The 27753-nt window shown below is 40.0% G+C and overlaps 1 protein-coding gene across 1 annotated transcript in view; it reads right to left on the bottom strand.

Moving 5' to 3' along the window:
• galnt14 (UDP-N-acetyl-alpha-D-galactosamine:polypeptide N-acetylgalactosaminyltransferase 14 (GalNAc-T14)) overlaps positions 1–27753 on the bottom strand; it is a 207039-nt gene that overhangs the window by 157137 nt on the left and 22149 nt on the right. Inside the window, exon 2 of the mRNA XM_031751624.2 lies at positions 9708–9877. Coding sequence (XP_031607484.1) covers positions 9708–9877 — 170 coding nt within the window. The remainder of the gene's footprint in view (positions 1–9707; positions 9878–27753) is intronic.

The following is a 27753-nucleotide window of genomic DNA, read 5'->3' as shown; positions in this document are numbered from 1 at the left end:
CTAATCTCTTGCAAATGAAATCTAACATTTATATCAATTATTACTCATTATTAAACCATCAAAGTTCTTCCATTCTTTATTTAGTAAATCTTTTTTCTGAGATGAAGGTGATTTTTTTGTATCTTAGTGAACAATGTTTGTGTTATTGATCCTCTGATAGTGCAAGGTCTTTTAGTTTGCCCGATCGTGCTTTGGGTACAACTGATCCAGTTGCCATGAAGTGTTTGAGAGTGCTATGAACTGCCCCCTCAAAACCTGTAACTGAGCCAGGATTCGATATTGAGAGAACTCATCTTTGCTCAGAATAACAAGTGGGCTTCAGACGCTTTTGTTTGAAGCCATGATTCCTGGAATCGCAATGCTGCACACAGTGAGCAAACAAATAGGTAGACTTTGGATGCAATCTGGTTTATCTGACTAAGACTGATGAACAAATAAAAATTACATCACCACCACACAAGCGTCAGTGGATGATCTCACATAAACATGTTAAATGATCAGAATCCTTTGGAAATGTTATGGTGACACAACCATATAAAAAACACACCCTAGATGGAAAGATAAGGAGCCAGGAGTAGGAAAAGGACTTCTCACCCTAGTACCATGTTTTTTTAACACACTGTGCGCCACCACTAAATGCAGTCTTAAGAGGCTGTGGTCACTTTACACGTTTCTGTGAAATGTAAGGTCTATAGCTCGGGTAAATATGACCTTTGGTAGATAAGGGCTATTCAGTCAATGCTTGGGCAATCACAGAAATTTGATTTCTGATAAAAAGTGCAGAATATTTAAATTTTATTTTGCATGTTTCTTTCAGCCTTAGGCGAAGATATAAAACATTTAGTATCTGCCATGTTTATCATGTGATAACAGCTGCATCATGTTAGAAACTATATTTATCTTGCCTTTGGAGTCGCCACTGCAGACAGTCAAATAACAATTATGTTATTAGTCATTCATGTGGGACAATATTAACATTCTAGCTGTCTTGCTGTGGCTGAGTTAGCTGAGGCACTGTATCGGTAAGGTGAGATGTCCACGCACAGCCTGATGAATACTAGAAGGTGAAATCCAACCCAACCACGGCCTACCATCCTACAGCCATCTGACAAGTAATTCGCAAGTATCTGTTGCAATGCCAGTGGACTTCAGAGGAGCTTCCTTCTTCAGGCTGTGAGGCTACTGAACTCATCCTCCACATTTCATCAAGAAAATCAGGTTTTTATAAATAAACTATATACTCATTCTTTTATACTTTTTTGGTTACCCAGCATAAAATGTACATCTGTAACTTTGCTTTGCAACCTAATGATTACAATAATTTAAATAACAAGTACTTGTTATTAATCTCTTCCACAGCATGTGTTTTATCCTGTCTTCCTTCTCTCACCCAACCGGCCGCCCCAACCCTGAGCCTGGTTCTGCTGGAGGTTTCTTCCTGTTAACAGGGAGTTTTTCCTTCCCACAGTCGCCAAAGTACTTGGGGGGATCATATAATTGTTGTGTTTGTCTCTGCATTATCTCTGTATCTATTATTGTATGGACCACTGCAAAACTCATGCCAACAATAAAAACATCAGCTCTCTGTAAATGCGATTGATTGGTTGAAAGGATAATATTAAATCAACAAGAATACTGGCCAATACAGGCGTTTGATCACTTGTTGCATCTTTAGTTTTTTGTCAATTGACACACCACCAGACTTACATGAATGGCCAATAAATCTAACCAGTAGGCGGTTATTTGAAGGCCTGAAAGAAGACTGATGATATTATAGTCAAGTGCTTCCACTTTAAAAGTCTAGACATCTAATGTGTTGCAAATCACCAAATCTGTGTTTACTGGGAAGAAGCAAAGTAATGCAGTGGGTGGTGTTTTTACTTTTTGGAGGTCAGACCTGTATTTTTTTTCTCCACATCCAAGCATTTTCTTAGAACATCAGTATACAGAAAATGTGAGCCTCGAGGTTGTTTTATGTTTCTTCCATCTGCTTTTGATACCAGACTCTGATCATTCATCACCAGAGCAGGTAATCAAATAAGCAAGCTTGACAAGAGATAATAAAAATCATTTAGTGTCAGAGTTCAGAGGGATTTTTTCTTTGTGTATTTTCGAGGCTTGTGATCTGAGAAGGATGACAAGTGTTAGCGTGGGAGGCACCAGAGCTAATACAGTGATTAATGTTTAGCTGCTTGTTGTGATTCATGGAAATATGACTAAGTAGCTGACTGAGTGTGAAAGGACACTGACGCCAGTGTGCACATGTAACACACACGTTCACACGCACAGGCAGGGCAGTGCTGAACGACTGCATGATCTAGTTAGTAATAAGTGTTTGAGCATCACAGGGTCAAAATGCAATCAAATAATTAGTAAGTGACTGAATGGACTGTTGGGTTTTTTCTCCCTGCAGCACTGTCTGGTTGCAGGAGAGATGCCTCCATTTTGGAGCAGTAACAACAAAACACTGGAGCATTATCACATCTTCCACTGAGGCAAAACAAAGAAAATGACAAATTGTGTGCTATGCAGTGTGTGTTGTTCAGATGTGCTTCAGAGCACAGAAAGGATGATAGTTTTACACATTTTTAATGTTTTTACACCAGCTTCAATGTGGTTGCCTGTGAACCCACTTTAATACCATTATTTCTCCCTACGGCCTTGCCTGATAACTGACAGCACAGACAAATGAGTATAATGGAAATAGGAAGATAAACTAACAAAAAAGTAACCACCAAAGACGGTTTGTGTCAAGTCCATAACAGACAAGAGGGCAGTGACCAAATGGGTGAGTTGGAGGATGACCTTTTAAAGAGGAGGCTGTAACTCTTTCCAAGACAGCAGAGGGCTTGTCATAATACTGTATTTTCAATTTTTCAGATAACAAAATAAAGCAAACAAACAGGAGTTTGACCTAAAACACTTAAATCTTGTCTTGTGCAAAAATAAACCCAACAAATACCTTTGCAACAGTAAAAGTGTGTCCATAGTCAAAAATGGTCATAGTTTAACAGCAAAACTGCAATGTAAGTATAACGCAGCATTTCTGCATTCAAAAGTGCTTTCAGACACTTTTTGTTGCCTGCATGTTGAACTTAACTGCCAAACAATCAGCCCTTCGGCATTTTCTGTTTCTATGTTTTGTTCTAATTAATAAAAAAGATCATGTATGAAAAATCTAAAACAAGCTGCTCCATGTGAGAAAAACTAAAGGAAAGGATATTCAACAGACAGCCAAACAATGTTTCCAACATTCTTTCAACCACATGGTGAGGTCATTTAATCTAAAAAGCATCTGCTATGTAAAAAAAAAAAAAAAAAATACTGGTTAAAAAAAAAGAAAACATGAACATGAACCTGTGCGGCACGTCCAGTCATGAAATTTCCTCACTAATAAATATTCCAGAGTTCCACACACTTTTAGTGGTGTTTTAGCAAAGTGGAAGTGATTGGGAACGGCAGGAACTCAGCAGGGTCAGTGGATACTGAGGTGCATAGTGTGCAGGTGTCGCCAACCTTCTGCAGATTCAACCACTACAGGCCTCCAAACATCATGTGCCCTTCACATTAGCTCAAGAACAGTGTGCAGAGAGCTTCATGGCTTCTCCATCTGGCAATCTGATGGATGACTCTGGGTTTAGCGGTTGCCAGGAGAACGGTCTGATTATGTAAAGTTTGGTGAATTATGGCGTGGGGTTGTTTTTCAGGCCCCTTAGTTCCAGTGAAAGTAACTCTTAATCACTCTTAATGGTTCAGCATATCAGCACATTTTGGACCATTTCATGCTCCCAACTTTGCAGGAAAAATTTGGGGATGGAAACCTTCCTGTTCCAACATGACTGCCCACCAGTGTAAAAAGCAAAGTCCACAAGGAAATAGATGAGCGACTTTGGTGTGGAAGAACATTACTGGCCTGCAGAAAATCCTGACCTCAACCCGACAGAACACTTTTGGGATGAATTAGAGTGGAGACTGAAGACAAGCTTTCTCGTCCAACATCAGTGTCTAACCTCACAAATCTACTCCTAGAAGAATGGCAAAAATTCCCATAAACACACCCCCAAACTCTTCCCAGAAGAGTTAAAGCTGCAAAGGGTGGGCCGAAATCATATTAAACCCTATGAATTATGAATGGGATGCTACTTCAGCTCAAATGAGTGTGAAGGCATACGAGTGAATAGTTTTGACAAATAGTGTATAAAAGTGGAGTCAGTGGAACAAAATGTGTAAAATATATCTATGCATATTTTCTGCATTTAAAGATAGTGAGACAGTATATACAGATGATATTTCTCCCTATGGCATGTTGATAAAAGTGCTTTCGATATTTCTTCAATACATAAAAGTTTGTTTTTTAACAACTTGCCTTGCACTGAACATCACTTTTTGTTGTCTACTCAGGCATTAAAACATTTTTCTTACACACTTCCTGTTGCCATATCAACCTATTGTGTATAACTGTAGGACATGTTTCCTCCCTGTACTGTATCAGCCCATTGTCTCCCTACTTGGATCTAATCCCTGCAGCGAAGCGGCTGTTGGGCTTATAGACTGTCTGCCGGAGAGCAGACAGAGGGAGGTTCCCCTGTTCACCGAGATAATAGCAGAGCACTGAAGTGGAGTGGTTTATACACACACGCACACACACCCCAACACATACACAGCTTCCTCAGCTCTGCATGTGGCAATTATCTCTCCTCTCAGCAGCTTGTGGCATCTCCCCCCATCTCCCCTATAGTCTCCTCCTCTACCACTTCCCCTTCTCTCCCTTCCCTAATCTCCACTTGACTTTTCTTCCTCCTCTTTCTCTTATCACCTTCTCTCTTCTATCTCCCCATCTTTGCTTAAGCTGTTTGTAGCTCTACTCTCATTCCTTTCCTCTCACATACACTCCACTGTTCCACCGTCAAACACGAGATAGAGACAGAAGCACTCCTCCCCATACGCAGTAACAACCTGGACATCCTGCCTTCCCTTCCAAAATACAAATAAATAAATACACAAAACACTGCTTCAAAAGAAATTGCTTTCCACACCTCTCTGGGCCCCCTACCAACCCGAACACCACTGTTCTTAATGCAGTGACGCTGCAACGCACAGACACAAACAACAAACAGCTTGAGGATCAATGTGAGATTCATACAGCTGCAAAATTAATGTATAAAATATACTAACCACACATGTCTGAAGGGACACACTGTAGCCCAGAGTTGCCTTCAGTAGAGCTGGCTGTTTAATCAGATTTTAACTTCAATTATAATTTTGGCTTTTAGTGATTATGAAAATAAGATAACAGGAATGAAACAATTACCTTTTTGCAACTGTTTTGTGACCTCTTTCTGTTTTGTTTTTGCTAAAAACCTTATAAATAAAGAACACAGCTTCCCTTTTTTAAACCTCGAGGATGAAGAAGCTCGTGGTTGCAAGGGTGTCGATTTGGGCATAAGTCAGCTGCCTCCTTGGCCTCTTGTTACCCCGTCTGCATCTGCAGACATCCTGCTGCAGAGATCAGCAGGTATAGCTGGGCCTACCAAGGCAGACTTTGGTTAAAGATTGAACTGAATCAGCCACCACATTTTTCATTTATTTAGTTTTTAATAAATTCTGTGAGCTCATGATTAATAATGTTAAATACTCAAGATCATGAAATAATTGTCACTCTGCTTTTTGCCTTTGGGTTAATTTAAGATGAGGGCTAATTGAGTAGCCTTAGTTTTCAGTGCTAGTCTTTAGCATTGTTGGTAAAAGCAGCCCAACCTCAAAAATACTTTTCAGCTCAATGTTATTTATATACGCCAAATTACAACAACTGTTGCCTCACGGCACTTTATCCTGTGCGGTAAAGACCTTACAATAATACAGATAAAACCCCAACAATCAGACGACCGCCTCTGAGCAAGAACTTGGTGACAACGGGAAGGAAAAACACCCTTTTACCATAAAAAAAACTCCACCAGAATCAGGCTCAGGGAGGAGCAGCCATCTGCTGCAACCAGCTGGGGATTTCAGGCCTAATATGTAAATGATCCTTTCAGAGCTTCCCTATTAGTTGTACTTAAATATTTGGCATTGTCCATTTTAGGGCAACAGGTAGCTGGAGCATTTCTACACTGTCATGGGGTAAGAGGTGGGATACTTACAAGCACCCGGATTTTAACCCAGGACCTTTTCACTGTGAGGCAACAGTGCTACCCACTCCATCACCTTGCAATCATATATTAAGTAATCATCTATTATAGTTTAGCAACTGCATCTCTCTTGTCGATACACTTACCTCCTGTATACACAAACTCAGAAATAGTACAATTTCCACCTGCACTGCATTCATCTCTGTGGTCGCAGCCACAGTCTTACCATCAGGGGTTATGGATCTTATAGATTTCCAGATCTCTTGCAGCCTGCAGGCTATATGGAACCTAGCATCTTCAGGTCAAAAGCTTGCTTCTCTAATCTTTAGCTTATCCTTGCCCCACTGGGAAAATAACAGACCTGAAGCCGCTTCACTAAACCTGCTGTGTTTTCGCTTCTGGTGCTTTCCTTTAGAGTGGTAATCTAAAAATTCTTCTTGGTTTTGTGTCTTTCTATTTAGCTTTCAAGGTTCATTGCTGAGTTGCTTCTTTACTACCTTTGCTAGAGAGATGGCCTGGCAGTCAATTTCCTTGGACTTGGTTTCTTTAGATGGGGCCACTGATTTTCAGCATAAGCAGCACTATTTCTGAACACATAAATATGTTCACTAGACAAAATGGAAATGCTTTGCTTGTCTGATTTGGATTTTTTTTACATTTCTGCACATGGCAGTAATGGGAACAGGCACACATCACCATGGTATCAAAACGTCCAAGTTGTTAAGCCTGTACTTATTTTTGTGAAAGGTGAGAACAGAAAATTTTTGGCATTGAATCAAACAACTAAGATAAAGTTAACATTCAAACACGGCACACAGTTCCCAGCTGCATCATTCCCATATCCGTTTGTCTTGTCTTATCCAATTTCCTTTCCACCAGCCCTCACACCACCTTTAATTTAAGCCAAATAGTTCCTCTTGGGAACCCTGCCAAAGTGTAGGAAGTACCTCCATGACTCTGCAGTAGAAAAGAAGGTGTTTCTAAGAATACTGAAGCTCGGTAGCTACAGTCAAAGATTTCACTGCAGTTTTTCTTCTTTTTTCCAATCCTAAAAGAGGATGAGGCGCCTTCATTTTCCCCTGCCAAGTGCTCCTGAGATCTACAGCTACAAGGTAACTGAGTTAACAGATAATCACATAACAGCAACCCCCTCCCCATCCACACACATGCGTACAGACAGACACGCACACTTCATCGCTGTCCTATATGAGATAAATGAGCACCATCAGCCCCCTACCTCCCTGCTAACAGATTAATGTGTAAGCGTATCCCTGGTCCCCCCCCCCTCCCACACATCCTTCTCACTTTTCTAACACGCACACACACACACACAATGAGACACACAACTCACACATTTCTCAGTCGCCTTATGTCAGCTCGACAGTGAATTTCCCTCCTCCGGTAGCACAGCAGATGATGCAAAACGATCGGCACAATGTGCACTTACGCACATTAGCGTGCACATATGGATAAACACTCAGAAATACTCACACTTGTGCACAGACACACACGCACACACAGTCAGTGTTAGAAGCAGCAGACAAGCTATGACTGAGTCAGACATCAATCTCCTCATCACACGTCAAAACACATCCACACACAGTGATGTACATGCCGGCGACGCTAACAGATTATAGCCTGTGAAGTTGTAACCTGCTGTGCTCATCACCATCAGCCACAGCAGCAGCAACCAATCAGGACATGACCATGTTCAGCACGACTGCCAAAACCAACAGTCACCCAACAAACACCCACATGCAGCTTGCTCTCAGGGAGCTGGGTCACCATGAGCTGCCTGGTAACCTTTAATCACACAGCAAACACTGGCTCACATCCACATGTGCAAAACAGGACAACGGATCTTCAAGCTGGACGTTTACTTCATATACTTCAGTTTGAACCACTATAGTAAAAAAAATCATGGAAAAAATGAAAAGGATTGCCATCTGTAATCATGTTTTGTGGTATGGGACATCAATGCCCCTCCATGAGCAGCACCAAAACCCTCAGAGAGAACAGAACTGGGATGAAGATGGGTTGCAAAGCAGCTTGTAGATACACTTTAAGCAAGCTGAAGGAGCTTAAACTGCATAAAGAATGTCTGAAGAAAGTAGCATGTTGAACATTTGTCAACTGGATGCATTGCAGGGCATGACCTAAAGCTACACTCAAATCCATTATCTATCATGAAACTAAATAAAGCAAGTTTTCCCCTATGTTTGAAGTATCCATGTCATTGAGGTCAAAGAAGAAAAAAGAAAAAAACGGATAGCAAAAACCTATAAATCTATATATAAACTGTTAAAAAAATCCTTTCCACTCCATTTTTCATGTTATGTTCCCACAGCTTCTGTTATTCCCTGATTTAATTTAAGATCTAAGATATATTGCACAACTCAGGTGGATCCAGTGCATCTCACTGCCTCTTAGAGACTCCTGAAAAACTTTTAAACTTACTGTTTTGATCTCAAATGAAGACAGATTCAACATCGGCATGGCTTTTTTTTCTTCGCTTAATGTTCTTTCAGTCAGTCAGAAAGAGATTTTGCACTATTTTTTTATCACAAGAGAAAGTTTGCAAACTAGATGCAATGCTGGTTCTGCTTTGAAATCATGGAGCAAACAGACCACCCAGTGTGTGGGTTAATCATTAGAAACTACGTCGGGTGGATAAACTTTGCTCCCAGACTTTCTAGACACATCAATTATGGCCGGGTGAGAAAAACCCAGGAAACAAAACTCAAAAAATAAAAAATTGTAAAAAAAAAAAAAAAAAAAAATTATATATCAAAGCAAAGACGTGGCTTTGTTGTTGAAAGCCTAATAGAAACAGTATCTCAGCAAAAAAGCCGTGTTTGTGTATCCCACACGATCTCAACCAACAACACTGGACCTCTGAACGTCTTCCACAAGTGCCTGGAAGTTTTTATCTCCTGAAATATACAAGTAGGGAGCTGCTGTCAATGCGGCAAGCTCCTTATCTTCCTGCTGAGCGTCTTTCCAACAGAGGAAGACGGCGCTCTGCTAAGAGGATTTCTATTTTGGTTTAATTTAATTTCTTAGCGGACAGGCGGATTGTAATTTGGTGGTTTCTCTATGAAAACGTGTTGGTTCCATAATCTAAATTTGTTTTAGTACAGATAGGGGATTCATTACGAACTCCAGGAGTTGCTGCTGTGTTCCTCTTTAATTCGGTGCGTGCGCGCTTATGTGTGCACACATACCTGTAATACTAAGAGCTGATCTGTGGTGTTGTGTGTTTGTTGATGTGTTTGTTTATGCCTGCAGGCAACAGGAGTTTGTTTTGTGTGTTGTGATAAGCTCTCCTTTTATGCAGGGATGCAAACTTGTGATAGATTTATACATAACTCTGTAGAGTCTGTCTGTAATAAATATATTCCTCCAGAGGTTTGTCTTTCAGGTGCTGCAGAAACATTTTGCTACAAAGAATCTGCACTTTCTCAAGCTCGTCTGCAGTCTTTAACACAACACGCATGTTGTATTGTGTCAGACTTCTCTGTATGTTGTCATTTATATTTGTGCATGTTCGTTTTATATACTGCACTGTGTTTTTTGTACCTGTAGTGTCGAGTGTCTCTCAGGGCTCGATCACTGGGGATGCGTTCACTTTCTCTCTGGTTGAAAGCGTACAGAGTGTACGGGTCGTCTCCGGGCTTCCAGCGCCGAGCGCTCAGGTAACTCCGCTCATCAAAGCCCTCCAACATGTCCTCCCACTCTGCATCTGAAATCTGGAAATCAGTCAAAGCCGTTAAAAAGAGAACTAATGATCACATGTAAAAAAGAAATGCACTCTCATCATATTTGATGCGGTATAACAGAAGACAGAAGATGCAGTTTCTGTTTGTTAAATCAAAATGTTAAATAAATCAGTTTGCTCTGTTTTATTTCAGTTCTATCAGCCTAGGTGCTGAAAATGAAGCCAACAAGAAGTTTAAAAACGGTCACTTGAGACAGACTGCAAAAGTGAGTCAATCCCCTGAGGTACCCATGCTAAAACATCCAACTTAGACCATGAAAAAAATATGTTTTAATGTGGCATAAAAAATGTTTCTTGTCTTTAGAGCCCATCGCTCCTTTTTTAACAACTGTATTAGGACTAAGCTTTTTTTCTTAATTCACTCATGTAGGATTTTTCTGAGCCTTAATGTGAGTGTTTTGACTGACACGTGTAGCTGCTAGCTGTCTGCTGGGCCTTACCTTTGTTAATTTAAGTCACTAACTGAAGCTCTGGTCTTTGTGCTTTTGACTTTTTGATGGATTTATGTGATAAATATGGTTGCCGTGTGGTACAGCCCTTCCAACAAGTTTGTGCTTCAGTTTTGGTGAATGGGAGTCTAGCACTGTATTAGTCTGACATATTAATTAGTGGACAGGTGTGTCTTTGCGCTCCACCCACAAAGTACATGGATTTTTATGGATGCTGTATTTAGCTAATGACTCTATTCTATTGTCTTAAAATGGTCATTTCTGGTTCCTTAACAATCTACATGGTGCAGTAGAAACCAGTTAGCTTGCAGTGGGCAAATGCATGAGGCAGTCAACACAATGAAAAGATCTACCATGTGTTCAAAATCATCTTTGACATATAAGAAAAGAGACGACGTAGTCTTAAAAAAAAAGAAAAGCATCAGGTTCTATTCACAGTTATCCTTTTCTATTTTATCAGTCATCAGAACATTTGAACTAGAGAACGTGGGATTCATTCACACATGTTCTTTGCTGTTCACAGCAGAGGGCTTTTTAAAAGCATCTGAAGAGCTTTTAGGGGTCATTTTATTTAAGGGAGATTCAGAGAGCTTTTCAGTTCCTGCTTTTTGGTATTTAACAAGATGAAGGCCGGGCTTCAGTTTTTCATCCTCTTTGCTCCCTGCTTATTTTGTGACTAAATGCTGCATTTTTGTCTCTCGGCAGCTTGTTTGATTTGTACTTTGATGTCGTAATTCTTTATTATGTGATGCTCTAAATCTGAACTATGCAAACAAACAACATGGAAAAGGGGCACACCACTTTTCCTCTTCTTTTTACAGACACTTAAGGGCCAGTGTTGGTCAAGTTACTTGAAAAAAGTAATCAGTTACTAATTACTGATTACTTCCCCCAAAAAGTAATCCCGTTACTTTACTGATTACTTATTTTCAAAAGTAATCAATTACTTAGTTACTTAGTTACTTTTTAAAAACACGATTTACAACCTGAATAGGTGATAAAGCGATTCACTTTTTCTGCATAATCCATCATACAAAATGTAATCAAATGGAAAAGTCTCTTTTTAAAACTTGTTTTATTAGTTTTAATCTTTTAACTTTATGCATCAAGCAAAAATTAAATTATATGCAACATTCTCTGACTGGAAGAAATTTGTTTAACATTTAAACCTATTTTCTGCACATTCCAGCACATAAAATAAAATATTTTTTTGTGTTTACACTCACTCTTTCAAATAGATGCAAGTAAAACACAGCAGAAAATAAATAAAATCAAAGACTAGCGGTCCTGTTGCTCTATTTTCACCTGTAAAGCAGGACTGGGGTAGGCGGAGGAGGTTTACCCTGGTGCAGGTGTGCTGCAGCGGTCAGTGGAAGAATCCGCGAGTTTCTCTGTGAATTTCACATTACGTCGTAGTACACTCGGTGCTTGCTTGGAAGTTTAGGGGTTTTTTCGCTGTAAAAAGAAGTTTTCTTCCCACGCACAACGGACACTAATGTTTTTGTCACTTTTTATGGAATCAAACTCAAAATAAGGTCAGTACTTCCACGCTTTAAACGCTGCATGCTACACTCTGTCCCGCACTCGATATATTATGATCTGCAGACAGCTGCTGTCACGAACGTCGCACTCGCTTACGTCACTGTCATGAGACGTTCTCGCAAAAAATCACGGTTTTAGTAACGCAGTAACGCAGCGTTCCTACGTGAAAGTAACGGTAATCTAATTACCGTTTTTGCAATAGTAATCCCTTACATTACTCGTTACTTGAAAAAAGTAATCAGAAGTAACGCGTTACTGCCCATCTCTGTTAAGGGCACAAATCAGCCAAATACACCTCTAAATAACAGCTTTTCACACATAGTGCCTGCATGTTATTGCATTGTTGCACTGCTGCCAACACTGTGAAAAGCCCAGTGTGGATGTAGCTTGTTAGCCAGTCAACAGATCAATGAGGCAATTAGTCATCAAGTCAGTCATCCAGCATGATGATCAATTAAATGTGTCAATGCAGTATTGCATAAAAAAAAAGAGAGGCCCCAGTCACACAGGCCAAGACACATGTCAGCAACCGTGTGGCAACCACTGACCACGAGGGAAAAATGTACATTCCCCCACCAGTTGGCAAGTGGTTACTGTAAGGTCACGGGTATACAGTGCAGAGGTATGCAGTGCAGTTTACCTGCAAACACTGCAAACTGTGAAAAGTGTGACAAACTGTTTGCCTTCAAAGTAAAGAATGCAATAAGGCACAACTTTTACTTTGAAGGTGAGCGTTCCTAGTTCCTGGTTTGCCTCACAAGTTGGTAATTAGTAGTGGAAGTATCACTACAATTCAGAGAGTACATTATGAGTGTGGTGCAGTACACTCTTTGTGAGAGCCAGCAACCACTTGCCAGCTCGTTGGGGATTATACATTTTTTCCATAGCAATCGGAGGTCGCCAGGGGATCATCAACTGGTCTCTAGACCTATGGTACTGAAAGCCTAGTGATCGTTACTGGTGGTTACAGGGAATATTATCAGTCTTCTAACTTACACCAAAGTAAAATTAGCATTAGGCTGGCGTAAAAATGAGCTGAATTCACTGCTCTGAAACACTGAGTATGTCCAAAGCAGGCAGGACATGACAACTTTCAAATTGGCTCCAACAGATATGTTTAGGAGTAAAATCACAAAGTGTGCTGGAGATACAGAATATTATTTGTCTCTTTGTGTTTAAGATCATTTTGGCCAAAAGAGAGGCGGGTGTTAATGATGCTACAACTATAACCCCTCCAAAATCCTTTAAACACTATAACATTATGACTCTGCAATTCAGCTCACAGACGTTTCAGTTTTTCGCACGTTTACTATAAAATATGCAAAGAAACAATGTTTGATGCCCTTGTGGGTTTTAAGGGCTTTAAGAAAGAAGGGAAAACAAAAACAAAAGAAAAAAAATCATCTGGTACACCATTACTTTGTAATTCTGGTACACCATGCAAGAATGATGCAAGTTTTTTAACCTTCAAAAACACTGGCATCAACTCATATCAGTAATGTATGAAAATCATATGCAGAGACTTTGAAAAAAGCTACTTGAGATACAGTAGGTAATCCATCTTGCCTGTAGATTTTTGTCACTTACTACTAAGTGGTAATGAACATGCATTCAATTCATTTTGACATCTGAGAATTGATGGCTGGCTGCTGAACTGTTCTGCATTCATGATTTTGGTGGTTGGAAAATGCCCCCCTTCCCACCTCCCAGAGGGCATAGAAAGAGCATGGAATAAATCTGTGAATATAATACAGAAAATTTAGACATTTCTTGCATAGAAATGTTCTTTTTTTTTAATGACTAGAGAAGCTTTTAAAAAACACTTTTCAACTGCAGTACCACAAAACAACAGTTTTAAAGTAAAATTAGGGCGAAAAAATGTTCTGGAAGCAAACTTTAAAACTTTTACAACACATTGGAAAGTAGACATGAACAATGTAAAGCATATGTAGTTTGCAGTTGATGGGCTAGATGATGCAAAAACAACCATATGGCCCTTCAACATACTAGTAAGGAAGCAAATTGTCAGTGTAAGTCACCAAAAACAAACTTTATGTTATTCATCACAAGTAACAGAGACAGTGTTGCACAAAGGAAACAACCAACTCTGCAGAAATCTTTGTCTCCAGAAAATACAAACATTATAAAATAAGATATAAAATGTTAATGTAGCTCATAAATCCCAATCAGCTCCTGAACAGCTGGTGGTGAAAAAACACAAGGTGGCAATGACTTTAAAAAATTTAAAAAAAAAGCTACAGCTGCACTTTCTGTCTGTCAGAGCTCTGCTTGGAGTGTGTGTGGAGTTTAAAAGGGAGTATATATCATTTATGAGACAGTACAGATGCCTGCATGCAGGAAGGAGTGTGTGTGTCGTTTGGGTGACTGAGAAACAGATTTACCAGTCGTGTGTGTGTGTGTGTGTGTGTGTGTGTGTGTGTGTGTGTGTGTGTGTGTGTGTGTATTTCACTTGATAAAGAGAAAGTGTGAGTTTCATCTTTGGGTAATGCATGAGAAAGACAGAGCGAGGAGTAGTTTCTTTGAGGGTGAGAGATATAATGAATGTATATTATTACTCTCTCTCTCTCTCTCTCTCTCTCTCTCTCTCTCGCCACATCATAAACATAACACAGGAGCTTCAGCAAAATCCCCGGAGGCCATACTTTTTCTCAACGACCATACACCCCAGCATGTAGTGGAGATGAATGGACACACACACACACACACACACACACACACACACTCGCAGGGTCACAGCGTTGATGGTGTGTGTAACAGAACAACATTTACGGTGAAGCAGCTGCCTGGATGGAGTGATGTGGAAAACGAATCATCTTTTTTTTTGTCCTCCTTCTCCTCCTCCTCCTCCTCTTCTCATTATTCAGCCATACGACTTGCTGATGCGACACATTGTCTAAATGGGGCCATTAGAGGGCTGGGAGTCAGACTCTTTGAATGTGTGTATGTGAATGTGTAAGGATGTGTTAGTGGTACTTCCCCTGGTGGCTTTAACAGCAAAGCATGAGGAGAGGAGAGGAGAGGAGAGGAGGAGGTGGAGAAGATATTGGAGTAGAGAAAAGATGGGGAGTGGATGAGAGAGGGAAAGAAAAGATATTGGAGGACAAAAGAAGAGAAAAAAATAAAGATAGTAAAGACAAAAAGAGGGCTAGAATAACACAAGAGAAAGAAAAAAGATTCAGAGGAAGAAAAAACAGGTAGAGGGAAAGAAAGGGAGAAAGTGGAAGACAGATTGAGGCTGAGCACAAAAAGAAATTAGAAAATGAGAGCAGTCTAGAGAAAGAAAATCAAGATTTGAACAATGGAAATGACATAATTGTAGCCTGGAAGAAGAATTAAGAGCAGTTGGAAATCAAACAACTGTAGCAAGAAAGAAATAGATTAAAGAAGAGAGAAATAAAAAAAGAAAGTCATGAAAACTAACTACAAAAGAAGGGAAAGAGGGAAGAGTGAGGAGAAATAAAGAAATGTTTCAACATTCAATGCTCGTCCAAATCCAGCAGTTTAAGTTGTGCCTCTGTAACTTATTAGCACTGAGAAAGAGATCGGCACTGTACCTGTAAGGTTACAGTTAGAGGAAGATGAACAGGTGAAGAAAAAACAAATAAGAGAAAGAGAGAGTGTGCAAGGTGAAATGAAAAAGGGGGGGGACAAGTGGGAAGATAAAAACAAAAAAGATTTTTAAAAAGGAAAATGAGAAAAGGAGATGAGAAAAATGAGGCATAAAAATGGTAAATAACAGACAAAAAGTAGGAGATATAAAGTGAAGACAAATAAGAAAACGATAAGAGCCAGACACATAGATAAGCAAGTTAGAAAACAGGAAAATGGGAACAGGAGAATATTGAAAATGGGGTAGGGAGGTGGGGGAAAAAGCAAAAGTACTGAAGGGCAAGAGGAAACAGAAGTAGCGGGAAAGGAAATGAGGATACGAATGTGAAAAAGAAGTGGACAAAGTAAGAAAAAAGGAACAAGGGCAGGCTGTGATTAAGCTTCTCTGGGTTTCACACACACACACACACACACACACACCTGCGGCCTTCTCGCCTCTGTAGGATTTGTTTGTGTCTTGTCTCGCTAGAAGCTCAGGAGTGGCTGCGTTCAAGGTCCCCTGGATTCTATCCTATTTACAAGACACATACCCGCACAGGCGCACACCCATACACACACACAGCTTGTCTTCCTAATGCACCGTGGCATCCTCTCAATGCCTCTCACGGTCGCTTACATGAACACAGACATTCAATTAACAAACCTGAGGCACGAATCGCTGGACAAACAATGTGTGGCTCTACGAGTGTGTGTGTGTGTGTCTGAGTGTCGAGCCAAGCCACCAAGGAACCTATTAATTCATCCAGACTAGACAGACAGATACATTTAGAATCATAATGAGAAAGCTGAAGCCTGAGCCCCACACACATGCACACGCACACACCGGGGTGTCACGGTCATTGCGTACTTTCTGACAGCTCACAGTGGAGAAAGGCAGCCAGGGTAAAGAGAGAAATGGAGAGGTGTGTGAAGGAAAAGAAGAAGATAGCAAAAGGTAACCTGTATATTAAAAATCTGGTCCTGTAATGGGAGATTATTGATTTGGATCCCTCTGACCACTTTGAAAGATCCAGTCAAAGAAATTAAAAGAGCAAAACTCCCCTTCAAACAAGTTATCACAATCAGCTGCTTTTTTTTTTTTTTTTTTTTAACAAGCTTAGAGGCAATCCATTACACTTTTCCACATTTTCACAGGCTTCAGACGTCTTTGACCGGTGTGTTTCAGACAGTTTTTTCTACCCTTAGCTCTGTATGATACCATTAGGATTAGGGCCAGCTATCTATATCTATGAAGCCTCACCCACCTGCTGTTCAAAACTCCCGTTTGTGCATTTTGTGAGAGGCAGCCAGTTAGCAAAAACTAAAGCAGGTTGTTTCAGACAAGGGATAAACTGACAGACTGCACAAAGTCATAGTATTTAATAAATAATAACTTTTGACTGTGAATCCAGGAGTCCATAGTTTTATTCTTATGATCATAAGAGGCCTACTAGTGATATTGATAGTATCTATCTACACACAAATAGAAAAAGATAAAATACAAATAATACATATAAATAAGTGAAGACAAAATTTGCGTATGAGGTAGATATATGTGTAAAGGAGCTATGAGCTCCATATGCAAGATGACCTGATATGCAAAAATTACTGTTCGATAGGTGAGCTGTTAAGGAGTCTGATAACAGTGGGGAAGAAGTAGTTGTTGAGTCAGGATGTTCTGGATTTCACACTTCTAAACCTTCATCCCAAGGGCAGAAGAGTGAACAGCCCATGTTGGGGGTGGATGGAGGCAGCTCTCCTTTGGACTCTGCGATGGTAGATGCTCTGCAGAGAGGGCAGCGGAGTCCTGATGATCTTCTCCGCAGTTGTTATCACTCTCTGCAGGCGTTTGCGGTCCATAGCCGTAGTGTTGCCGTACCATGCAGTGATGCAGCTGGTCAATGTGCTCTCCACAATGCAGCTGTAGAACCTGCTGAGGATCTTGGCTGACATACCGAATTTCCTCAGCCTCCTCAGGAAGTACAGCCACTGTTGAGCCTTCTTGACCAGCTGTGTGGTGTTCAGTGACCAGGTGAGGTCCTCACTGATGTGGACGCCCAAGTATCTAAAACTGCTCACCCTGTCCACTTCAACCTCCCGCATAGCAACAGATGGCATGAAATCATCACATCTACACATCCGACATCAGAGGCTATTACCTCATTTATATCAGACCCACTTTCTAACAACATCATGTATAATCAAACAAGAAATTGTTAATCGTTAACTTATATCGCTGTCTGACCTCATAAGGGATTTTTTTTTTTTGTCTGTTCATGTGTTCAGAGTATAGTCTTTGGTGATGCTGGGTTTTTGGTGGCCAGAAAACTTTAAATATACTGTCAAGGCTGTGATCAGAGTTTGGAAATTAGTGAGGTCCATTTTTTCCTCATAATGTATTATATTTAAGGTATAGCACTAGAAAAGGCTACAATATTGCAGCAACAACTCCTAGTGTTGAAAAAAGGGTAAATGGTTTTATTTATCTATATTAAAAAAAAAAGCTGTGAATGTATTGCTATGTATGAAAAAAAGCTATGTGTAAAAAAAAAAAAAAAATGGAACGGGTGAGTTGTGTGTATAGAACAATAAAAAATACAACAAAACAAACTGCAGAATTATTAATTCAGTTGAAATAAAATAGCAGGAGGGGGAAAGTTACTTACTCGATGACTCTGGCCCTACTGTGCCTCTGATTCACCCTTCATGCCTAAACCAGCCAATTATCATTTATCATGAGTCATGCGGCAACACAACCCCCTGAACTCAGCCCAATCAGAGGCACAGTAGGCCGGGCCATAACTTTGCTAAAAAGTCTCCACAGGAATTCTAAGTAAAAGCCATCTGGCGCATCACACAGTGATTTGTGCCAATTTTCACTCTTTAAAAAAAAAAAAAAAAAAAAAAAAAGGCCTCAGTGACCTCACTCACTTCATAGTTGGTTCATAGCCGTGCCAATCCCACGCCCAGATGAATAGTGAAGGTTGTGTCAATAAGGGCGTCTGACATTAAATTTTTGTCATATCAACATGCAGATCAGAAAAGGTCCAAATCCATATAACTGGTGTGGTGATCACTACAAAGCATGCTGCCAAAAGACAGGAAAAAAAAAAAAAAAATTGTATTGCAAGCAGCTACTAGCTATAGCCACTTGTTTTGGCATCCACCTGTCAGTCAAAGGAGCCACAGTGATCCCAGCGACTATGTAGTAGAGGCGAGGTTGCTTGAAGGAGAGCCCTCCTGTAGGTCTACCCCCTGCAGGAGGCGCAGTAGACGTTGGACCAGTTCTGATACAGCGCTTTTCTGCTCTACTTAAGCACTCAAAACACTTTATTCAATGTATCTCATTCATCCAGTCATACAAGCAGTCATTTTCTACACAGGAGTGCTTTCTGTCTTGCATTCATGCGCCGATGAACGCATCTGAGAGCAACTTCACCAATCCTTGCCTAAGGATACTGAAGGCATGCAGACCGAAGCAGCCAGGACCACGAACTACCAGCCTTCTGATTAGTAGTTGACCTGCTCTACCTCCTGAGCCACAGCCAGAGGGTGAGCGTAGTGTGTGTGAGGTGGAGATTAAGGGCAGCGGCCCTGGAGATCTGATCCCCGGTTATCGAGGCTGGCACTTAAAGAGCTGAGCTATAAAACATTTCACCCCTGTTGCATTTGTTAAAAAGGGAGAAATTAGCTATAGAGAGCAAAAGAGTTTCTTTGACCTGCCTGTAAAAACAGGCTGCTTTAGGAGTGTGCCTCAAGTGGTCATCAGTGAAACTGCAGTCTTTGGCACTTTAACACAGACTTCATTTTTTAGTCGTTGCTTGTCCATACTCTACATGAGCTACATGAGCTACATGAGCTGCAGTCAGTGCTGAGGGTATTGTACAAAAATATTGAGTTGGAGCCTCTCCGTATCATAAAACTATTTCTAAAATACATACTTTTATTCCTGCACTGGTAGATTGAGATATACTGAACAGATATGTGTATGCAACATTTTTTTATTTTTGATAATCTGTGTACTACAGATTAATCCTGTCATCCAAGCCATGCATATGGCAGCAGGAGAATCATCAGTATTACCTGTAATGAGAATCTATTTTAATATCAGTGTCATTATCGGTGTGAAGAGTATTAGTGTTCTTATTTTCAGAGCATTGCTTGCTTGTCAGATAGATTCACAGACAGAAGCAAAGAGCTGGAGAGAGACATCAGTGTCTGAACACAGGACTGCTGCTAATGAGAACATTGCTCTTTGAAGACACACACGTGTTTGTGCGAGGGTGTGTGTGTGTGTGTGTGTGTGAGTGTGTGTGTGTGTGCGCGCGTCTGGTAGAGAGAGTATTACAGGCTATCCAGTTGAACACTGCACAGAAAATGAAGGATATGGTGTAAGAGAAGTGTAGTTTTAGTAAAACAGAGCCTACAAATCAAGCTTTCAATTTACTGCTACTGTTATTTCTGATAAACCAAACAATACCACACTCACTCTCTCTCTGCTTCTTTACCTTAAAATGTGCCCCAGTCAGATGATGAATTACCTATTACATCCAAGGCATAAATCATGTGTGTGTCTTTATTACCCCCTGTTCATGAGCACCACTTGAACACACATACACATAAACAAACACGTCAACCCCTTTATTATATTGTGATGTATCACCTTTGTAAGAACTCTAAACAAGAAGCCAAACAAGTAATGTCTCCATTATTCTGCGTTTCTATTTAAAATATCGGTTTGCTTCTGTAAAGGCAAATTAAACTCATAGCATTGGCAGTTAGCGGTGACATTATTACATAAAAGGAAGGAGAATATCATCCTTCATGTCATCCAATTTGAAAATTATCTCGCTCGGGTTATACGGTATGAGAAGGCAGAAAGGGTGCTGAGCATTACTTATAACAGACGTAATCATTTTCCCCCTCCTTTTGTATTTTTGTGCGTGATCCTATGACATTATGTGGTTGCCATCTCAATAATGACAATGTAAAAAATACAGCCTTCTAGCAAAATAATGCTAGGATAAAATAACACAGGGACAATGTGTTGGAGATGCTGAATTCAATTTGGAGCCACGGTCATGTATAAATGGCACAAAATCTGCAGGAATACAACAAACATATGAATATGGATTTTCAGCTGCAGATTAAGTGCTATGCAGCGCAGGCTGACAGTAAAACCCCCGCTTCAAAAGACACAGAGATAAGCATCCAGAAGACAGATTATGCAGGGTAAACAAATAAAAGAAACCAAAAAGGAAACATAAAAGTGTTGGATTAGTTACAGCCAAGACAGGTCAGATGCTGCACAAAACACCCATGTTTAAAAAAAAGGGTGCACAACTCACTGCAAAACAGGCCTCATTTCCATAGGCTCTTTTTTTATAATCCTGTTATCTGAAGTTCGCCAATTAGTTTTCATGCTGCGATGAGGTATCAAAGTTTTGTTATCTTCAGGTCACGACTAACCATCTTGTTATCTCATGAAACTGCAAACTCTTTTGTAAGATTGTGACTTTAGATCTTCAGATCAACTTCAGAGGGACTTGGGGTGGCGTCGCTCTTTAAAGTCCAGCTCACTGAAGGGAAACCAAAGCAGCTCATGCACAGTCAGTGGAAACGACTGAACAACTCTTCACACTCTGCTTTAATGAGAATGGAAGAGGCAGAAAGTTTCTATTATAGATAAAACTCCAAAGCAGCACTGACAGATTTTGCTGTCTTGAGATAACAAGATTATTAATGATTGATCTAGAGAAATTGGAGTTTTTATCTGTTGGTAATCGTAATTAATTTGTGAAAATGTATGCGAGTACAAGAAAGAAAGAGAGGCAGTGATCTCACAAGTAGGAAACTTATTCAGGAAACTAAATCTTTTACATTAACGGTTTTAAATATACTTTTTATATTTGATGGTTTCTATAAACAAAATCTCTGGTCATATCACTAAACTGTGATCAAATCAAATCCAATTTTATGTAGAGAGCACTTTTTTTTAAATACAACAGAGCACCAAAACTCCACACAGCAAAACAAGAAAACAAGAAAAATTACAATAAATAACAGGTAAGATTCCAGTAAAAATTTGTACTGAGATGTGTTTTATTAACAGGTAATGAGTGGAGCATGCTAACATCGACAGAGAGTTTATCCCAGAGTTTGCGGGCTTTAGCTGAAAATGATCGATCACCTCTGGTGGCTTTCGGTCCAGTTTTTGGGACGACTAGGAGCAGCGACCTCGGGGTGATGTATGGAGTCCACAGCTCAGATATATAAGGTGGTGCTGATCAATTAAAAGATTTAAAACAATCTTAAAATCTTAAAGTGGATCCTAAAACGAGTGGGGAGTCTATGGAGGGAGGCCAGGGTGAGGATGAGCAGCAGCATTTTGGACTAACTGCAGTCGAGCAAAGGAAGTGTTGCTAAATCTGTGTTACTTTACTTGTTTTTTTAATTCAGTTAAATTTGATTTATAAAGCACCAAATCACCACAAACGTTGCTTCAAGGTGCTTTGTATTGTAAGGTAAAGACTACAATAATACAGAGAAACCCCAACAATCAGATAACCCCCTATGAGCAAGCACTTGGGAACAGTGGGAAGGAAAAACTCCCTTTTCACAGGATTAAATCTCAGCCATCTGCCACAACCGGTTGGGGGTCCAAAAAGAATTTTTTCAAAAATAAAATACTAAATAAAAAGATGTGTATTTCCTTCCATTGACCTTTCTGAATACCAATTCTCTGCAAACATCTGCATGTTTTTTTGGTGGCTTTCTTATAAGGTGCTCTTTACTGCGGTGGTTTTATTGGCTGCTCATCCATTCCAGGGTCACGGTGAGGCTGAACCCTGACAAAGGCTAACACAAAGAGACAAGCAACAAGCAACCATTCACAACTACGCCTAAATGAGAATAACCAGTTAACCTAACAAGCATGTCACTGGACTGTAGGAGGAAGCTGGAGTGTGTGGAAAAAACCCATGCAGGAACTGAGCGAACATGAAAGTTTGAACCCAGAGATGACAGTCCTAACCTCTGCATCACACTGCTGCTTCATGTCCCCTCACATGAGTCCAGTTGGGCATTCATTTTCACTTTCTCTTTCAAAATGCCTTCCACAATTTTGCAGCGTATTGGGATCATTGACATGCTGGAATATTCATCTCTTGCCAAGATTCTTGAGAGTCATCTTTTTATTCAGTATTTAGCCATTACAGTTGGCACTCCAAAATCACTGTGGCAGTACTGGTCCAGACAAATTTATTTTGGTTTTAACTAACTAAAGAGTATGCTGCCAGTATCCATCAGGCTTCTTTTCACGCTCTCTGGCAAAATGGCTTTCTTCTTAGATACTGGCCATAGAGGTTGACCGCACGCCAGGTCTTTCACTGGTCACTGAAACACCAGTGTGCCCAGTGCAAATCAGAATCACTTAACAGTCTGTTTTTCAGTGCCAGGTTCTATTCACTGGGTTTTTTTTTTGTAGCTTCTTTTTTTTAGGAAGGCCATTGGCCCTCCTATTATTGGTATGCTCCTATTAAACGTGTTGCCTGCAGCTGTTCAGTAGCCTGCTGATACCCTTGAACTCGTTCCAATTTTTATTAATGCTAGCAACTTCCTTCTTACTTTTTCAGGCACTTCTGTACCTTTTGGATCCAACACAGACCAAATCTGACAAAGCCGAGTTCATCAGCTCTTTTTAAAACCTTGTTCAGACAATTAGCCTCGATTGGACTTTCGATGAATAATGGTGCTAGGCTTCATTTTCAATTACAATTTTTGCTTCCAATAATTCTGAAAACAAGATATATGAGATAAACAGTTGCTGTGCTGCAACTGTTTTTTTGCAATTATGTTTTGTTTTGTGTAATAAATCTAGTGTAACCTTTTCTTTGCTTCAGCACTCTTTCACCACTTCCTAAAAGCCCCAATCTACTCACTGTTTAGTTCCAGCCACGACTACACACGAAGAAGAAGAAGAAGAAGAAGGAAAAGTCATAAGAAGGTTGCCTTAGGTGAATCACAGAAAACATCCCGTTACTCTCTCTGCAGTTCTGTGCAGGTGTGCATGCACGTCTACAGACTGCCCGGGTTTGCACTCACAGGCCTTCTAAGGTGAACGCTACAGCCAGCGGCGACAGGCCATGACAAAACATGACCTAAAGAATCAAGGTTATGATTTTTGCCTTACTCAAGCAGTTCTGACATCTTTTCTTGTTGTCATCATCTTTGTATTACTTCAATAAAGTAATAAAATCGCATACCCGAATTTTACTTTTTTTTACTCATGGATGCAGTGAAGGAGGATATACAGAGGGTTGGACCAATGCTAGATGCTAGAGGTAGGGTGAGATGGAGGCAGATGATCCACTGTGGTGATTCCTAAATGAGCAGTCAGAAGAATAAGATACCATTATTTTGAATGGTTTAATATTTTTGTCCACAATATTATATTTTTACAACAGATTGTGGTCTCATTCTTTCCTGACTGTTCCTGCAAAAGTAAAACTCTTTGAGTAATATGTTTGCTGGTATCCAGCTAACAGTCCTTTAAAATCCATGTTAGAAGTTTGGAGTGATGCTGATGGGATACATCACATGTGTAGGTGCCAGACGTCTGCTTTATATTTTTATTTACGATTCGTTACATAAGTCATCTTTTCAGGATTAATAAATATGAAAATTTATGTTGTGTTTACATAAAGTAATGATATGTCACTGTTTGGGATTGGAACCTAGAAAGCGGTGCCTATCATTCTAAGTATGTAAGTGCAATAGCAGCATGAAACCCTGTGTGAGGGGCAAGGGGAGGAGCATGGACAGAGGTTAGGGGTCTCACGGTTTTCTGACCGTGTGCACAGGTTATTTTTTGGAACTTTCATGCTTATTTAGGAAGGAGTTCATTGTTACATCTTCAGTTTGTAATAAATAAACAATCTTCAAATCATAATGCAACTGGAAGCATTTCTTTTGGAAACCAGGAACACATTGACTATTTTTTTGAACTTGGCATATTGGAAATGACCCTACAACATGTCTGACAGGTTTCTGCTTTGTATGTTTGCATTCACTTGCTGGTGAGGTTAAAACAGTAAGTAAGTTGTGTTTTGGGTTAAAACATCCCCCTCCTCAGTAACTCTGCATATTGAAAAATGATGGGCTGAGAGAAACAGACTTGTCTGACTAATTCGAATAACCCAGTGTGTGAGGGCACGGGCTCCAGAGGACACCTTAGGCGCAAACGAGCCACACCACTGGCTTTGAGAAAGCGGCACTAATTGACGCTCCGGGGATCAGAGCGAGCTGCTCCAGCCATCACTGGTGTAGCAGTGTGCATGAATAAAATACAGCAACCCATCAAAGCACTGTTCGAAAGCACTACTAGTGGTCAAAAAAAGTCCACTGGGAACTTCCAAGTGATACCAATCAAAACCCAGCAGCCACAGACGCTAATCAGCAAACTAGTGCATCTTTCCCCCCTCTCTTTTTGTCTGTTTTCACTTACACAGCATGAAGATTCTTTACTTTGTTCTGTTCATCGTAGAGAAGCTATCTGGGCTAAATCATTATAGTCATTCCTGAAAAAATAATTCTCATCTATTTTCATGTTTCCTCATTTTCCATTCATGTTTTTTCTCCTTTGCTCCCTCCTGTCATCCTCCCTCTGTTCACACCTATTCTGATATTCCCAGCTGTTCCTTCTCCCCTTCTTTCTCCTTTACTGTCAACTTCTGAAGTTTCTTCATCATCACTGCTTCTCCTTTGTTATTCCACACTGCCTGACTCCTCTCCTTATTCCTCCTCTTCTCTCTCTGGCCTTCATTTATTTTTACCTACTCCCTTTTTCTTCCACCTCTCCTACTGTGTAAAGTGGTTGCTGTTTGTTTGAAGTCAGGGCTTATTGAGCTCAGGTCTGGGGAGAGCACAGCTACGTCGATACTACACACACACAGAAATACACGCACACACCGATACAAACACCTCCTCTTTCTGTCTCTGTTCTCCTATCAACGCTGTCTCACCCACAGGAACTGAAGTGGATGCACACATACACACACTGCTCAGTCATCAATTAAGGGTGTGTATAGATCTCTCCCTGCAGCAGTGGTGCTTGTTTGGTTTCTACATTGTTTTCTGTTCCAGCTCATACATCTCTGTCTATGACCCCAACACATACAAATACAGCCACACACGCGCAGACACATACAGCCAGATATACACACAGATACACACACCTCTGCAACATTATTAGTTTTGTTGTCTCTGAACATTTTTTGGAGCTCTGCTTTTCTCTGCTTTTGACCACAGGAACCAAGGTTTTGTTTAGTTTTTATTTTTAAAAACTAAATAAGGACATTTATGCTTGTGTGGTAGTGAACTGAAAGCTGAACAGCAAGAGCCAAAAACAACAGCAAAAAAAGCATTTTCCAGCACATAAACTGGTATTTATACAGGAAGAATCTGCCATAAATGTACAGGCATTCTCCAGACCATCCATAAAAATTTTCTACAACAAATCAAACCAGACAGAGTGGAGATTAAGAAAGCAAGACACAACATAAAACATACATTTATTTCTTTTTTGGTTTAAATGTTTTGTTTTTTTGCCATTTTTCATTAACATTATTCTCGCATCTGTTTAGATAGCCCACCTACATACCCTAATAAGTGAATTTACTAGTCACAGACTTAATTCCAAATAATCTATTGTATATAAATTTACAAATTCTAAACAGGCCTGTTTTTTGATTAATATTATTATTATGTGTAGCTCAGGATGGATGCTTTAAATCACTGCCACCATATGTAATGGTCTGCTTTCATTGTGTGAATTGTTTGTAGTCCAAATATATATTTATTTATTTATTCATTACCTCTGCCGGGGTCCTTTGCTCTGAACTTCAAAACTGATCTCTTTTTGTGTTTGTTTGGCTTTCTGCTTCAGTAGTTTTCCTTTGTTTGTGACTCTGAGACCAACAAATGTTTTTCTATGCTATTGTCTATATATCTTTCTCTATTTCAAATAACCTGCGATTTTATATGCAAATGATGATTGAGGGAGGCTCTACACCAATAAATAGCTAAATATGGAAGTGTAAGAGAGGCTCATGCACTTCTGTCAAATTTCATCCTGATCGGGAGCTATAAAACAGGATCATGTATATGTATGAATTTAAAAAGCTGACTAAAACAATGCTTTTGCACTTTCATGCTCTGTGTGTAGCACTTTAGTTTTAGTCATGAATCTACACAATGTTTTATGCATCTGTCCCTGTTATATTATAATAATAAGATGCTACAGAGTCTGCTTCTTTATGGGAGCTGGGACAGGATCTAGTCTGCCTGTGACCCTGAATTTGATTAAATTCAAAATTCACCAAATTCAAATTTAAATAAAGGTATTACTTTCTGTACACCTCCCCCCCAAAACCCCCCAAAACAACTCAATTTTACTGCCTAACCTAAATCCAATTCATGTATACGTGAAACTAAGTATGAAAGCAATAGGAAAATATCACCAAACCATTAAGGGCATGAAACTTTACCCTTTTTTTGTTGAACATAATGGCAAATGCCTTGGGACTCATGTCCCTCAGTTACAACAAGGCAGACAAGTAGTTGACATCAAGTTATTGCAAATGTTAAGTGTGTCTCATGTGGCCCAAATGTCACAGCATGCCTGACACATGTGGCTAACATAACACAAACCACTGGCTGAGATAAGGAAGTCAAATTAACCGTGAGTCAACGCCGTCAAGGATAAATGTGGCCCACTGAAAACTGCAGATATTGGCCACATTTGAGTCGAGCTTTCATTTCTATTTGGGAAATATAACACGGCCATGACAACGAGGAACATTTTTACAATTATAACTTCTCAAGGCAATGCCCTTTTTCAAAAGCCTCTTATGCCTCTTTTGCACCTACTCGGCTCAACTCGACTCCACTCCAATGGATTTTGTTCGTTTTCCATTATAAATGAGTACCACCTCAATGTGGGCAGGTCATTATAGCAACACCTACAAAAGTCAGAGACAGCATTTGTATGCGACATAAACAAAACACAACAATGGAAGATGTCGAAGTATATCTGCGTCTTTTTGTTAGACTCGAGGTGACCACAGTGTTGGTTTTTGTGGATCCATTTCCATCATTTCCGGGTTTCGAAAATTGAGGTTTTTCATTTTTGTGAAGGAGTCACTCTTATGACTCATCAAAGGACACCACTGACTGGCCAATCAGTGGC

The sequence above is a fragment of the Oreochromis aureus genome, linkage group 15 (genome assembly GCF_013358895.1).
Source record: "Oreochromis aureus strain Israel breed Guangdong linkage group 15, ZZ_aureus, whole genome shotgun sequence".
NCBI lineage: Eukaryota > Metazoa > Chordata > Actinopteri > Cichliformes > Cichlidae > Oreochromis > Oreochromis aureus.
The sequence above is the reverse complement of the archived record's forward strand: the minus strand, read 5'-3'. Positions and strand labels throughout refer to the sequence as shown.